General features: G+C 33.2%; 1 protein-coding gene across 2 annotated transcripts; it reads right to left on the reverse strand.

Annotated features, from left to right (window-relative positions):
* Positions 1-408: 408 nt before the first annotated feature.
* Positions 409-15884, reverse strand: zgc:162872 (BAR_ACAPs and ArfGap_ACAP domain-containing protein). Of its 2 annotated transcripts, none has more exons than XM_052576673.1 (22): positions 15543-15884; positions 13624-13681; positions 12780-12899; positions 12648-12701; positions 12368-12426; positions 12102-12285; positions 11094-11138; positions 10914-11009; positions 10748-10822; positions 9292-9395; positions 8900-8951; positions 7663-7763; positions 7363-7474; positions 7092-7270; positions 6195-6264; positions 6003-6094; positions 5850-5929; positions 4994-5148; positions 3986-4095; positions 2731-2841; positions 2586-2647; positions 409-1330 (listed from the first exon to the last, which is right to left on the reverse strand). In XM_052576673.1, exons 1-22 carry the CDS (start codon positions 15593-15595, stop codon positions 1197-1199), a joined length of 2106 nt encoding a protein of 701 aa, XP_052432633.1. In that variant the 5' UTR covers positions 15596-15884; the 3' UTR covers positions 409-1196. The 2 variants fall into 2 exon arrangements, with proteins under 2 accessions (XP_052432633.1, XP_052432632.1); XM_052576672.1 differs by having other exon boundaries at positions 12780-12911.
* Positions 15885-16028: the final 144 nt, after the last annotated feature.

Consider the following 16028-nt stretch of genomic DNA (forward strand, 5'->3'; position numbering starts at 1 on the left):
ATATATTTAATGAATAAAATAAAATTATTTATATTATTTTAGTTTGAATAACATAACTTGATTTAAATAATTAACAATACTTTTACAATGTAATTTTCATAACTATATATATATATATATATAAAACATTTTAGGAATTTGGCAACTAATTAAAAAAATCTTTTAGAAATTCCTGATTATTGGATTTAATTAATATTTGTTTGATTTTCATAAGTTCAGATGCTTGTTTATATTAAATAAATTACATAAATATATTAACAAATAAACAAATAAACATTTTTTAGTAATTTTTTTTATTTGATGAACATGTTTTTTTATTATGAAAATATGAAACTGAAAATGACCGGGCAACAAACAAAAGTGTAGTTTTGGGTTTTGTATTTAATAAAACAACAACACTGCACAGAATTCATAGTTAAATAGCTTTTAATCCATTAGTTAGAATAAGACACAGACTTTTAAGACATCAACAATAATAGTAATATATTGTGCATCACATTATATTAACCGCTATAAATGTTTATGTATTTATTTTTTTTCAAGTGTGGATTTAAAGTCAACACGAAACTGCATTCCCAATCCATTTGACTTTCTTAATCAGACACATACTCAATAAAACAAGGTAAAGTCCATCAAACGGTTTAATTTTATCCACAAGGAAGCTGTGGATAATGAAGTGTCTCTATATTACAGAAAGTTGAAAAATAAGGACTAGTGAGCTGAAACGAAAGATGTTAATACATTTTGATAATGCATAAAGAATAGCATGCACTGATGAATCGTTCACAGTGAGACCAGAAACATGCATTAAGAAAGTAAACGGTCAGTTATGATTTCATGTTGACTTCGGTATCCTAAATATTCACCGTAAGTGTGCATTTCCTTCATAGTTCAGTGTAGAAGCGTGTTTTACTGCAGCACGATATAAAAACAGGTCAAAAGCCTTTAGTAAAACCAACAGCACAGCCTAAAATCAGGAGAACAGTCAGTGTGGATGAAATGAGCTGGACCAGATCACCACACACACACACACACAAACAAACATTAACCGTCATACACTCAGTGTTACATCCAGCTACTCTTTCAGAGATGCTAAACAGACGTTTAGTTTTTAACTAGTTGCAACATTAAGGTTTCCCTCTTTTTTCCCTTATCTCATAGTGACCTCACTTGACCTCTGACCTTCTGGTCCCTCTCTAGTTTTTCTCCTCTTTGTCGCGCTCTTCATCCCCGGAGCCGCGGAGGAACTGACGGCGAGAGAGTTTCTCCGGGTCGTGTGATGCCATGTTACTGAAATCACGGAAAATATCCTGAAATGTTTCATCGTCTCCTGAAGAAAAGAGACCAGAAGGATTTGTGCTTGTTGTTGTTAGAGAGTTTCACTGTAAACAGAACGTTTGATTGTGGTTTTCTGCTTAATATCGGAGTATGAGAAAATCCTGGAATGTTAAATATTCAAGGCTGTAAACGAATGTTGTGAAAACTGATTTTCTTTTTTAAACAACAGCAGATACTGTTCTGATAAATATAACTAATTTTTTTGTTAATTTATTATAAGTATTTTCTTTAATAATTTGTAAACATTAAAAAGTAATTGTGTGTGTATATATATATATATATAAATAAAGAATTTATTTTATTTTGTAATTAAAACAATGTAATGGTTTTTAATTTAAAACTTTGTATTTATGATAGTATTGAATAACAAAATAATTTTAATAATTGTAAAATAATAAAGGTTTATATAGTTAATTTTAATGATTAGGCTGCTGCTGCCATATATATATACACACACACACTTATTGATTTTTATTCCATTATTACTATTATTTTAACTTCGTTATGCAGTATATGTTGGTATGGTAAGGTTGTAATCTTTCTGCATTTTGTGTTGTTGTTATTATTGCTATTATTAATATTATTTTTACATTTATGTATGCATATATAAATAAAACATTGGTTTTAATTATTAACCAAAATATTTGTAATTAAAATAATGTACATTTTTAATATAGAATTATGTAATTACAATAATATTTTATATTATAAATATATTTTATATTAATTCACTTTTAATAGAAATAAATTATTTTAAATTCTACAATGAATAAATGTAAAATTTTAATTAAAATTATTCTTTAATATAATCAATCAAGATATTTAAATAAAATTATTTCAGAATTACAATGCTTTCACCATATATATATATATATATATATATATATATATATATATATATATATATATATATATATATATTTATATATAAAATTATTGTTCTTTCATTCTATTATCATCTTTTTTTAAACGAATGTTGGTGTGAGAAAGTTGATTCTGTATTTTGTTACTTTGGATCGTACAACAAAATTTTATGGAATAAAAAAGTACAACAAAATTTTATAGAATAAAGAAATAACAATTGCTATGTTGCCATGAAAAAATCCAAATTAAAATGTGTGTAAACTGGAATATAGCATAAAACATCTGCAGTTTATGCACATTTATTGGATAAAGAGTTTATAATATTAAGATATATTCCAAAATGCTCATAAAATGGGTGGATGGAAACACAGCTAACATCTTACCAACAGATCCGAAGAATCCCTCTGAATCCCTCATTTCCTCATTCATTCGAGCCATTCTCAACCTGAAACACACACACACACACACACTACATTAATTATGATTTCTAGCACACACAGCACGCACAAACACACTCTGATCACTCACAAAGTGACAATGTCAGCGTGCGCGGTTTCAATGGCGATACTGAGGGGATCGTTTCCCTTTTCATCAGCTGCATACTGATTGGCTCCTCTCTTGAGCAGCAGACACACCTGCCTGAAGCGACCAATCACAGAACAGCATCACATTAAAGATCACCTCCAATGAAAACTGACTCATTTTAATTGCTTAATAAGGATGTAACGATGAACCCTGAGCTGGTTGAAAATCGATTCAAATATGTGATCGGCTGAGATGCAAAACAAATCGTGACACAATTGGAGCAGGAGTTTATATAAGTGTATCTCTGAGGGGAACTGACGTCGTTAGAAAAGTTTATGTGGTATTTCTGTTCATCCTGTGTCTGAACGATGCATATTGAAGTAGAGTTCATAAGCACCGAACTAATTTGTTTAGGAAGGAAACGCTGTATCATTGCTGTTCATAAGCACAGCTATGGTTTGTTTACAGTAGTTACCAAGGAAGGTTTGTTTACAGTGGTTACCAAGGAAACGCTGTATCATTGCTGTTCATAAGCACAGCTATGGTTTGTTTACAGTGGTTACCAAGGAAACGCTGTATCATTGCTGTTCATAAGCACAGCTATGGTTTGTTTACAGTGGTTACCAAGGAAACGCTGTATCATTGCTGTTCATAAGCACAGCTATGGTTTGTTTACAGTAGTTACCAAAGAAGGTTTGTTTACAGTGGTTACCAAGGAAACGCTGTATCACTGCTGTTCATAAGCGCCACCTGCTGGCAGAGAGAGAATCTGCATCTCATTCAGAGCTGGCCTGTGGTTTCCTTCAGATATGTTTTATGTATTTTTACACAAAACTAAAGTCAGACCATTCTGTTTTTGCTTCACATTTAAAAAAAATACAGTCTAACTTAGATTAAAAACTGCTCCTGCTGCATCTTTGTTTGTTTGATGTTTAAATACGGTGTTCGTCTCTCATTTTAAATGTGAAGAGCACAGACAAAGCCTTCGTTTGTTTATATAAAGAGATGTATTTTATTTGTGTAAATTGCTTATTTGATTTGGGGTTTGTTTTAAAATTTCAGTTAAGTTTTGTTATATTTCAATTTCAGAAAGAAACGTGCAGCAATAGCCTAATAAAACAACATCTTTTTCATTTACTCATTTTGATAAAAAAAAATAATCGTGAGAAAATTGAATCGTGAGTTGAGTGAATCGTTACATCGCTATTGTTTAATAAATGTTTGTGGCACAGTGGTTTTGATAATCCAGGTGATGTACCCCGTGTGTCCGTAGGTGGCAGCAGCGTGCAGAGCTCCCTGTCCGTGCTGATCCCTGTGATTCACATTCGCGCCGTTCTGCAACAAAAACTCACATGCCAACAGCGAGCCCTGCCAGAGAAAACACACACACACACCGTCACTGAAGCCGATAATCACACACATTAAATGTGACCTATAATTCCCCTTTTAAAAAAGATGAAAAATAGGTCTCTGATGTCCCCAGAGTGTGTATGTAAAGTTTTAGCTGAAAAAACCCCACTGATCATCTTTCATAGCATTTAGATTAAAACTAAAAAGTTAATATCATTTATAGGGACATTCACTAAAACAACATTTATTCTCAAACGTAATTATACCCAACTTCACGGTCATCTTGTGTTGAGTGTTTCTGCATTATATGAGTCGCTAAAGAATGAAAAAATATCGCAACACGTTTCAGATGAAAAAAAAGCGACTTATATTTCTGAAAATATTTTCATCACGGTTCATGGCTGCATTATTACAGCTAAAGGTGTGATTTAAGAACTGATCCAGGATAATGAAGCATCTCGAATGCTATTAAAATAAATATGATCAAGAAAAGAACAGTGGGAGTAACAAAGAATTTTTTTTTTTTTTTACAAATGCTATGAAAATATCGGTAATCGGTATCGGAAATCGAAATATCGGCCGAATGCTAGAAAAAGTGGTATCGGTGCATCCCTACTTGTAATGCCTCTTTAGCATTGACCTTGTATACTCTGTTCATTTCTGGGTTTCTCAGCAACAGAAGTCGTTATAGTTGGGTTTAATTTGGGTTAAAGCCAATTGGAGAGTACCACAAATATATTGTTGCATGCTCAAATAGACAGTGTTTTAATGACTTGAGAGATTGAGAGCGGCTGGTAACTGCAGTCGGACGAGAGAACGATGTCCGATTTATTGTCTCTCCCATAGACGCTGCATTAGAAACACCGTTAGCATTAGCACACTTCAAACAGCGCGCAGACTCTCGGCTGTCACTCACCCCGATGGCTGAACCAATCAGAGCCGTCCGTCCCTCCCGCTCAGGGTTACTCCAGTTCACCTCCGCCCCCTCAGCCAGCACCGTCGCCATGGCAACAAGATCACCGCTTAGCGACGCCTGATACAGCCTCTCACCGGCCCGTAGCTTTGCTGTGTCTATGACAACAATGAATTCAAATAATTATTATACTAAAAATTATTTTTAAATGGAATTCTAATTTATTTTATAATTTTAAATTTAAATAATTTTACTATTTTAATGATAAGATATTATTTTAATGAGTTAAATTAATATTGTGATATATTAACATTTACATTTAGCAGATGCTTTTATCTAAAGCGACTGAAGACAATAGAAGCATGTTAATTATATAAATGTATTTTTTAATTATATTTTATTTTATTTTAACAATACTTCAATTAACAATTACAATGTTTATTTAATTAAAATGACAGAACATTTAAATAAATGAATTTTAAATATTTAAAAAAATATTAACAAATATTTTAAGTATTTTAAATTATTTTAAATAAATGCAGTATTTTAATAGTAAAAGATCATTTAAATAAAATTATTAAATAATTTAAAGCAATTATCTTATCTAACTATACATATATATTTTTTCATTTTAAACATTAACAAAACATTTTTTTTAATTATACAAAAATAATTAATAATTACATATATATGTGTGTGTATGTATGTATATAATATAATTTTTTTTATAATAATATAAATATATATTTTAATATAATATAATATATAATTGTTTATCGAAAGCATATGAGATGTTTTATATTAAAATAATATTAAAAGACTATTACAGATAATTAAAGCTAAACACAAACACACTCACCAGCATCGTGACCATCAGGATCACGTGTCACAAATCTTTTCTCCACATACTTAAACCGGATCCACTTTTCTTTATCCTGCCTGAGAGAGACAGTAAACATGATCATTTACACATTCAGAGCGCTTAATTTATAACAACATACATGTTTCGTACCGTGGACTATCTGCGCTGGGCTTCTGCAGTCCATCCGCCGGGTTACGCTCATAAATGCCATTAATGACTTCATTACCCAGAACACACAGCAGCTGTGGGGGCGGAGTTATAGGCGCAGATCAACCAATGGCACTAGTTGCTGTAACTAGGTTTTGGAGATTTTGCTAAAAGAGTTAAAAAACGATGACAAACCTTTAACTGTTCCGGCTCCCAGGAGTCAAGAGTGAGTGATCGAACTTTGGACAGATGAACGCCGAGACTCCTGTCGACACAAACCAGCAAACTCACATTTAACCAAATAAATCCATTCAGTATCTACTAATAAAACTACGAATGATCCGTGTTTACAGACTTTCTAAGTTGTGAATGCTGTGTCCTGTTAATACACAACAAAAACAGTCATTTTATATTTACTATAATATTGTTTAACCAAAATGAAAGACTGTGAAAGGACCACTTCCCAGGACCACTGAGATATCATTATAAATTGATTTGAATTAGTTTTTATTGTTATAGATTTTTAATTTTAATTTAAAATAATTGTTTATAATAATTTAATTTTAATTTAATTTTTAATATTATTTGTTGGGGGGGGGGGTAAGTATAAATGTATATTTCTCATTTTTATTTTAGTTATTTTATGTTTTAGTAATTTAGTTTTTATATTTTTTAATATGCGTCTATACGGTTTTTACTCATTTTCATTTTAGTTATTTTAGTGCATCAAGATAAACTGAATGGAAATTAGAAATGTTTTCCTGGCAACTAGCTGAAATAAGTTAAGTTAAAATAAATATTATTTCATTTATTGTTTATTTAATTACAAGTGACAAAAACAGTTTTTATGGTTTTTTGGACTTTAAAATTCAAGGTGTGTCCGAATTCTCACACTTCTATGCGTTTGTTAGTAGAAATAGTGAAAAAGTGCACTTGAAATGCTTAAATGATGCACTTGATTAACTGAAAAACAACACTTCGTGACCTCAACTGTCAGGTTTAGTGACATACTAAAGAAAGAGCATCTAGAATCTGTTGTTGGATGATCAGATAAGTCACACACTCGATGGAGGAGTATCTAGCAGACATCACCTGTGGATCCCCGAGCACTCGATGCACATGGTGATGCCCAGGTTAACACTGGCCCAGCGAGGCTCCGCCTCCCCACAGTCACAGCAGCGCTGGTTACCGTTGCCACGGAGAGCCACGCCCAGAGCGGGGGGGTGAGGGGGCGGGTCCGGAATAGTTGTGGGGGCGGAGTTCTCCTTCACCTAAACAAACACAATATGCAAATAACAAACATGTTGATCAATGAAAGGATATTCATCAAAAAAGTATATCTTTTCAAACATGTGTGTTGTACCTGAGAGTTTTGCTCTGTTACTTGGTCACGGTACGCCATGTCTATACAACCCTGAACAGCATTAATCCACGCCACCTTCAGCTCCTCCGAATCCGCCTGTAACACACAACACCTGTGCACACACACACACACACATGATTACTAACACACACACACCCGCTAACAGTTTCTCTATAAACTGCCATCATTCATCTAGAAGACTGGACTGCAAATGAACACTTTCAGCTCTGAATCAGTTCAGCACATTCGAACACACAGAGTTCAGAGCCACACTGATGTGTGTGTGTTGCATCGTCTTACTTCTGCACTGACAGCAGCTCAAAACAGAAACGCCGGTCGATCACATCCAGAGATTTCACAGCACACAGACGCAGATCATCGAACAGAACCACTGGCAGCTCCTGAAACACACACACACACACACGCACATGTCACAAGAACACACACACGTTCCCAAACACACACACACACACGTCACAAAAACACACACATGTTCACAAACACACACACACCCAAACACGCACACACACACACGTCACAAAAACACACACACGTACACAAACACACACGTCACAAAAACACAGACGTTCACAAACACACACACATACAAACACACGTCACAAAAACACACACACACACGCACACACGTACACAAACACACACACGCACACAAACACACACACATGCACATGTCACAAAAACACACACACGTACACAAACACACACGTCTCAAAAACACAGACGTTCACAAACACACACACATACAAACACACGTTACAAAAACACACACACGTACACAATCACTAACACACACACACACGTACACAAACACACACACGCACACAAACACACACACACACGCACATGTTACAAAAACACACACGTTCACAAACACACACCCAAACACGCACACACACACATCACAAAAACACACAAACACACACACACATGCACATGTCACAAAAACACACACACGTACACACACACACGCACACATGCACGTCACAAAAACACAGACGTTCACAAAGACACACACATACAAACACAAGTCACAAAAACACACACGTTACAAAAACACACACACACGTACACAATCACACACACACACACACACACACATGCACGTCACAAAAACACTCAAACACAAACACACCCACGTACACAAATGCATAGACACACACGTCACAAAAACACACACACACGTACATAAACACACACACGTCACAAACACACACATCACACGCACATGCCACAAAAAAACACACACGTACACAAACGTCACAAAAACACACATATACATAAACAAACACACACACACACACAAGCACACATTCATGTCACAAAACACACACACACACGTACACAAACACACACACACAACTCACAAAAACACACACACACATCATATACACCTCACACACACATGCCACAAAAAAACACACATGTACACAAACACACAAACTCAAACACACACACACACTGTAAAGAGAAAGAGGTAAGATGAAGAGCCAGCTGTAGACTGATGTGGAGGCTTTACCTTGTGTGATTTGGAGTAGATTAACTGATTATTTTCAGTGTAAAACCAGCACCTGACAGACACAAACCATTGATAAAAACACTCAGCATTGATAAACAGGGTTAGGACGCTTAACAAACTCAAATCACTGCATCCTTTCTGTTACGTCAAATCAAATACACAACACTGTTTTTACTTATTTCATTTCAGCTGCAAGGGCAATATTTCTCACTTTCATATTTAACCTGACGAGCTCCAATAATTAACACTGAAAAAAAAAAATACTAATCAAAATAATACACACAATTATTAAAAACTAAAAACTAAATTCAAGACAATTTATTGCGACACTCAAACAAATATAGCACAAATTGCAAAAGTGAATGAAAGCTGTCAGTGCTGTTTTGGGTCACCTCTTCCAGGTCTTGTTCTTCTTGCGCGAGCGTTTGAAGAGGTAACCCTGAATGGTTCCTCCGTCAGACGGGTTACAGACGATCAGCGCTTCTCCAGACGCGTCCTGACAAACACACACACAGATTACACACACACACTCCTGAAAACACACTCTTCGGCAAAACACTTTGCATTTACTTTCATCTTCTTGTTCAATATTCAAGGGTTTTTACGTTTTCTGTTTTCACTTCAATTTAATTCAAATTTTAGTCACTTCGTTGTGGGGTTTTTTATATTAAATTTAACATTTACACCTTTACGGATTTATTTTAGTACTTCAATTTAAATGTAATAATCATATAATATATATTTTAGTACTTAAATTTAAATTTAAAAATCATATAATATAAATTTTAGTACTTAAATTTAAATTTAATAATCGTATAATATATATTTTAGTACTGAAATTTAAATTTAATAATCATATAATATTTTCTTTTAGTACTTAAATTTAAATTTAATAATCATATAATATATATTTTAGTACTTCAATTTAAATTTAATAATCATATAATATATATTTTAGTACTTAAATTTAAATTTAATAATCATATAATATATATTTTAGTACTTAAATTTAAATTTAATAATCATATAATATATATTTTAGTACTTAAAGTTAAAGTTGAGAAATGTAAAAAAAAAAAAAATTTTTGTAAAATAATATAAGTTAAATTAAATAAATAAATATAATATTATTTTACTAACTAGGATTTTAAAATACTTAATTAGGAAAAATAGGAAAAAAATAATTATATATAAAAATAATTATATATATAAAAAATAGTTACACACACACACACACACATACACATACATATATAAACATATCTTATTTTACTAACTAGGACCTTTTTATACTTAACTAGGAAAAATAGGAAGAAAATATACATATATAAAAATAATAATAAGCCATTTAATAATCAATATCTGTGGGTCCAGATCAGATTACTGCAAAAACTATTTTTATCTTTTTTTTTCTATTACAAATATCTAAACCAATTGAAAATATTCCTTAAAAGATACTTGATAATTACTTGAGAAGCTGATTCAAGTCTTCTATAGTGATAAATTGTTCAAAATAGAGTTTATGCTTAAAACAAGGAGAAAAAAGAATAAATGTGTCAGTGGGGCCAGAAAAACAATCTTGTTGTTTTCTGTGAATCAGGTTTATTCTTCTCGCCTCACTGAAAGATCTGTGTTCTTGTCTAACGCACGAATGCACTGCTTGCTTCTCAAGCAAATGCATCTCGATGGAAACATTTTTAGACATTTGTAACTGAAAACAAGAGAAAAATGCATTGTAATTAAATCATGTCCTGCAGTACGTGTGAAGTTCTCATTCCACTGAAGTAAGATGATGTTATTAATATTGAAGTCTGTTTTTCTGGTTATAATGGAGGGTTATGATCTCACTCTCTGCTGGACGAGCAGGTGTGTGTTCTCCAGGTCTTTCCTCTTGGCAGAGCAGTCAGACGAAAGCTGAGAGAGCTGCACAAAGATATGACTCATATTAAACACTGTGTGTGTGTGTGTGTGTGTGTGTGTGTGTGTGTAAGGTGTTTATTATGTGTTCGTGAACCTGTGAGGCCATCGTCTTCATCATGGGTTCTAGATCTCTCAGCAGATCGAATCCCTGATGGAAGAACGTGTTCTGAGCGTGAAAATACGAGAAGACCTGAAGGAGACAACGACGATGAGTTTAGTCTGGTTATGAGATGTTATTGTATTTACAAACCCAGTTTTGTGATTGACAGCTCACCGAATTCAGAATATCCAACTTCTGTTGGACCTTGAAATTATTCAGCTGCAAGAAAAGGAGAAAAACAATAATATTTATCTCTGGTGAAAATTCTCCCTGATAAAATAATGAAATTAATAAATAAGCTAGACATAGCAAATTTTTTTTTTTTTTTTTTTTTACTCGAGGGGAATTTATCTGGGTGAATTTCTCTAATAAAATAATTACAAATTGATTAAATAAATACTAAATATTTAGTTTCTCCCTACAAAGCAAATAAAACCGAATGAATTAATTAAAAAAAAAATGTTTTCTTTAACCCAGTTTTCCTAAATAGTTTCAAATAAAAAAAATACAGGAATATTTTTTTTTTATAAATAAACATAAAAAAAAAAAAATATATATATATATATATATATATATATATATATATATATATATATATATATATATATATATATATACATATATCTTTTTTTTTTTTGATTGTTCTGAAGATATTTCTCAAGGTAAATGTCTCCCAAAAACCTAAATTTTAACTAAAATTAAAATAAAAATTTTAAATATGTAAAATAAAAACATTAAAAAAAAAATTAAATTAGTTTTTTTCCATCTAATTGTTCAAGAAACATTAACATTTCTCAGTTTCAATTTAGTTTAAGATGATGTACTAAACTGAAACAATATATAGAAATATTTCTAAAAACAAAAAAATTACAGCAATAGCAAAAACAGCTATTTGTAAACCTTCTATTTATTTTCCCATCTAGCTGCAATGCAATATAATGTTCAGTTTAAGTTGATGTGCTAAAATTACTCAAACATAAATAAAAATTAATAAAAAGTATATATGCATGTCTGATAAAACTTATCTATTAAAACTATTTATTACCTCCTAACAAACCATATATCAATGGAAAGATGATTTATTCAGCTTTCAGATGGTGCACACATCTCAATTTCGAAACATTGACCCTTATGACCAGGGTCCAGGGTCACACAAGTCTGAATATGAATATGTAGATGTACCTGCAGGCAGTAGTCCAGGGCGAAGTGTTGGTAACATTTGCGTGTTGCGAGCAGCAGGTGAGTGGCTCGCTCAGCGTCAGCGGGTTTGAGTCGACTGACCTGAGCGTTTTTCACCACCGCGGTTTCCAGATCTTCTCCGATCCGGGTGAACTCATGGCGAGTTTCACGAATCTGTGGCAGAAACCTGCGACAGAACAAACCCATACGCTTCAGTGCAGTGAAAGTGTGTGTGTGTGTGTGTGTGTGTGTGTGTGTGTGAGACGTACTGTGAAAGCAGGTTTGTGAGCTGCTGGGTAATGGCTCTCTGAGTCTGATCAAACAGCATCTGCAAGGAAACACATCATTTTTAATGCACATGTGTGACTCTGGAGCACAGAAGCAGTCTGGAGTCTCTGGGGTGTATTTGTAGCAATAGACAACAATATAAATAAATACTGTCCTCCTAACAAACCGTACATCAATGGAAAGATGATTAATTCAGCTTCTGATGATGTATAAATGCATTGCACAGGCACAGAGAGAACGATGCATCTAACACACACTCACCGTCTGAAACTGGATCATCTCCTGCAGGCCCTGGTTGAACTGACGCAGACAGTTCTACAGAAACACACACAATCAGAGGTCAACATGTGCCGTCTAATCAGAGAGCTGGAGCCGTCAGACATCAGCGCTCACCACAATAACACCGTCGCTCTTATGATACGCTGTGAACTCAGCCAGGCCGGACAGAAAGAGCTGATTGCAGGACTTGTAGTTCTGACCCGCCTCCACCATCTGAGCGCACAGCTTCATCACCTGCACACAGACCTGTCAATCACTGTACTCTCTACTTCACACATCACACAGCATCAAAACAACCACAACACACGATCATCTGTGCACATGCTCATGTACTATACCATACACAAAATATGACAAATCAAGTCTAACTATAATATAATAGAAAACATGGCTGTGATAATACATAATAATGATAACAAATATGATTATGAAAAATATTACATGAAAAACATCAAAGAAAAAAATAAAATAAAATATAAAATATGATTAAATATGTAATACATCATACATTATATATATATATATATATATATATATATATATATATATATATATATATATATAAAGTAAAATTATTATATAAAACATGACTAATATAAAAATATACATTACAATTTAATATAAAACATCGCCATAATAAAAATATAATATAAAAACAAACTAAAATATAATATAAAACATTACTATAATGAAATCTAAAATAAATATACAAGTAAAAGATTACACAAAATACAAAATAATAAAACATAAAAATATAAAGTAAATAATACCATTAAACATGACTATAACAACATTTAAAAATAAAACTATAATCACAGGACTATAATAAACCTAAAAATAGAAACTAACATTTATAATAAAAATATTCAAATATCTATGGCATCAAAATCTTCACTGGTATTTTCAGAGGACCTCATTGGAAAAAATAAAGGCTCTAAAAATGTTTATGACATCTTACTTTCTCCACACGGCTCTCCAGTTCTGCAACATCACTCTCACATTTATCCAGAGACCGCCTGCACACACATATACACATACACACACACACACACACACACACACACGCACACACACACACACACATTAATCTGACAGCAGATACACCATCCAGCCCAAGAGCATGATGGGTAGAACACAAATGATATCTCCTTAATTAATATAAGCAACTGTTTGTCATTTCAAGTTTTTCTTCATTTTGAATTATTTACATTTTTGTTTCTTCTTTTGCTGCAGTACAACACTTGCAGTGTGAAAAATGTATTATTACACGTATACTTTGTAGTAATTTAATTTATATGAACATCTGAGGAATCATACAGTGTGTTATGAACGTGATATTAATATTAATATCGGCTCTGCTATACGCACATCTGAGGAATCATAAAGTGTGTTATTAACGTAATATTAATATCGGCTCTGCTATATGCACATCCGAGGAATCACACAGTGTGTTATTAACGTGATATTAATATTAATATCGGCTCTGCTATACGCACATCTGAGGAATCATAAAGTGTTATTAACGTGATATTAATATTAATATCGGCTCTGCTATATGCACATCTGAGGAATCATACAGTGTGTTATGAACGTGATATTAATATTAATATCGGCTCTGCTATACGCAAATCTGAGGAATCATACAGTGTGTTATGAACGTGACATTAATATTAATATCGGCTCTGCTATACGCAAATCTGAGGAATCATACAGTGTGTTATGAACGTGATATTAATATTAATATCGGCTCTGCTATACGCAAATCTGAGGAATCATACAGTGTGTTATGAACGTGATATTAATATTAATATCGGCTCTGCTATACGCAAATCTGAGGAATCACACAGTGTGTTATTAACGTGATATTAATATTAATATCGGCTATGCTATACGCACATCCGGGGAGACACACAGTGTGTTATGAACGTGATATTAATATTAATATCGGCTCTGCTATATGCACATCCGAGGAATCATACAGTGTGTTATGAACGTGATATTAATATTAATATCGGCTCTGCTATACGCACATCCGGGGAGACACACAGTGTGTTATGAACGTGATATTAATATTAATATCGGCTCTGCTATACGCACATCCGAGGAATCATACAGTGTGTTATGAACGTGATATTAATATTAATATCGGCTCTGCTATATGCACATCTGAGGAATCATACAGTGTGTTATGAACGTGATATTAATATTAATATCGGCTCTGCTATACGCACATCCGAGGAATCATACAGTGTGTTATTAACGTGATATTAATATTAATATCGGCTCTGCTATACGCAAATCCGAGGAATCATACAGTGTGTTATTAACGTGATATTAATATTAATATCGGCTCTGCTATACGCACATCCGAGGAATCATACAGTGTGTTATTAACGTGATATTAATATTAATATCGGCTCTGCTATACGCACATCCGAGGAATCATACAGTGTGTTATTAACGTGATATTAATATTAATATCGGCTCTGCTATACGCAAATCCGAGGAATCATACAGTGTGTTATTAACGTGATATTAATATTAATATCGGCTCTGCTATATGCAAATCTGAGGAATCATACAGTGTGTTATTAACGTGATATTAATATTAATATCGGCTCTGCTATATGCAAATCTGAGGAATCATACAGTGTGTTATTAACGTGATATTAATATTAATATCGGCTCTGCTATATGCAAATCTGAGGAATCATACAGTGTGTTATTAACGTGATATTAATATTAATATCGGCTCTGCTATACGCACATCTGAGGAATCATACAGTGTGTTATGAACGTGATATTAATATTAATATCGGCTCTGCTATACGCACATCTGAGGAATCATACAGTGTGTTATGAACGTGATATTAATACCTGAACGCAGGAGAGTCTCTGATGCACTCTTCAAAGTCCAGGAAAGTGTCCATGTCTTGCTCTGTCTTTATGAACTCAGTGTTTGTGATTATAGTTGGATCCAGACACAACTGACTCCCGCATCACTGTCTCCGGTGCAGATCATCATCCGCACACTCACTGACAGCAAACCTGCACACACTGCACACGGACCACACTAACACACACGACTCTTTAAATCATATCACTCGAGTTCTTTGCGATGTTTGAGTATGTCTCGAGCTGTGTTGACAGCTGCGGAGCTGTTTGTTCATGTTAACGCGAGTCGCTTTTCCGGTGCCGGAAGTCAAGCGCGTAGAGGATATCCGGTTCGACATTTATAAAACAAAAGCATGAACTATAACGTAAAATAAAAGCTAAAAATTATATATAGATATATGATATATGTGTGAACTATAATTTTTTGTTTTGGATTTGATTATTTAGAATACATTTGTATTAAATTAC

The sequence above is a fragment of the Carassius gibelio genome, chromosome B15 (genome assembly GCF_023724105.1).
Source record: "Carassius gibelio isolate Cgi1373 ecotype wild population from Czech Republic chromosome B15, carGib1.2-hapl.c, whole genome shotgun sequence".
Lineage (NCBI taxonomy): Eukaryota > Metazoa > Chordata > Actinopteri > Cypriniformes > Cyprinidae > Carassius > Carassius gibelio.

Coding starts and splice junctions, on each gene's coding strand:
- zgc:162872 (XM_052576672.1), bottom strand. CDS start 15,595: ATGGACACTTTCCTGGACTTTGAAGAGTGCATCAGAGACTCTCCTGCG. Junction 6,265..7,091: donor GAGTGCTCGGGGATCCACAG/GTGATGTCTGCT, acceptor TTGTGTCGACAG/GAGTCTCGGCGTTCATCTGT. Junction 1,331..2,585: donor GGGATTCTTCGGATCTGTTG/GTAAGATGTTAG, acceptor TCTTTTCTTCAG/GAGACGATGAAACATTTCAG.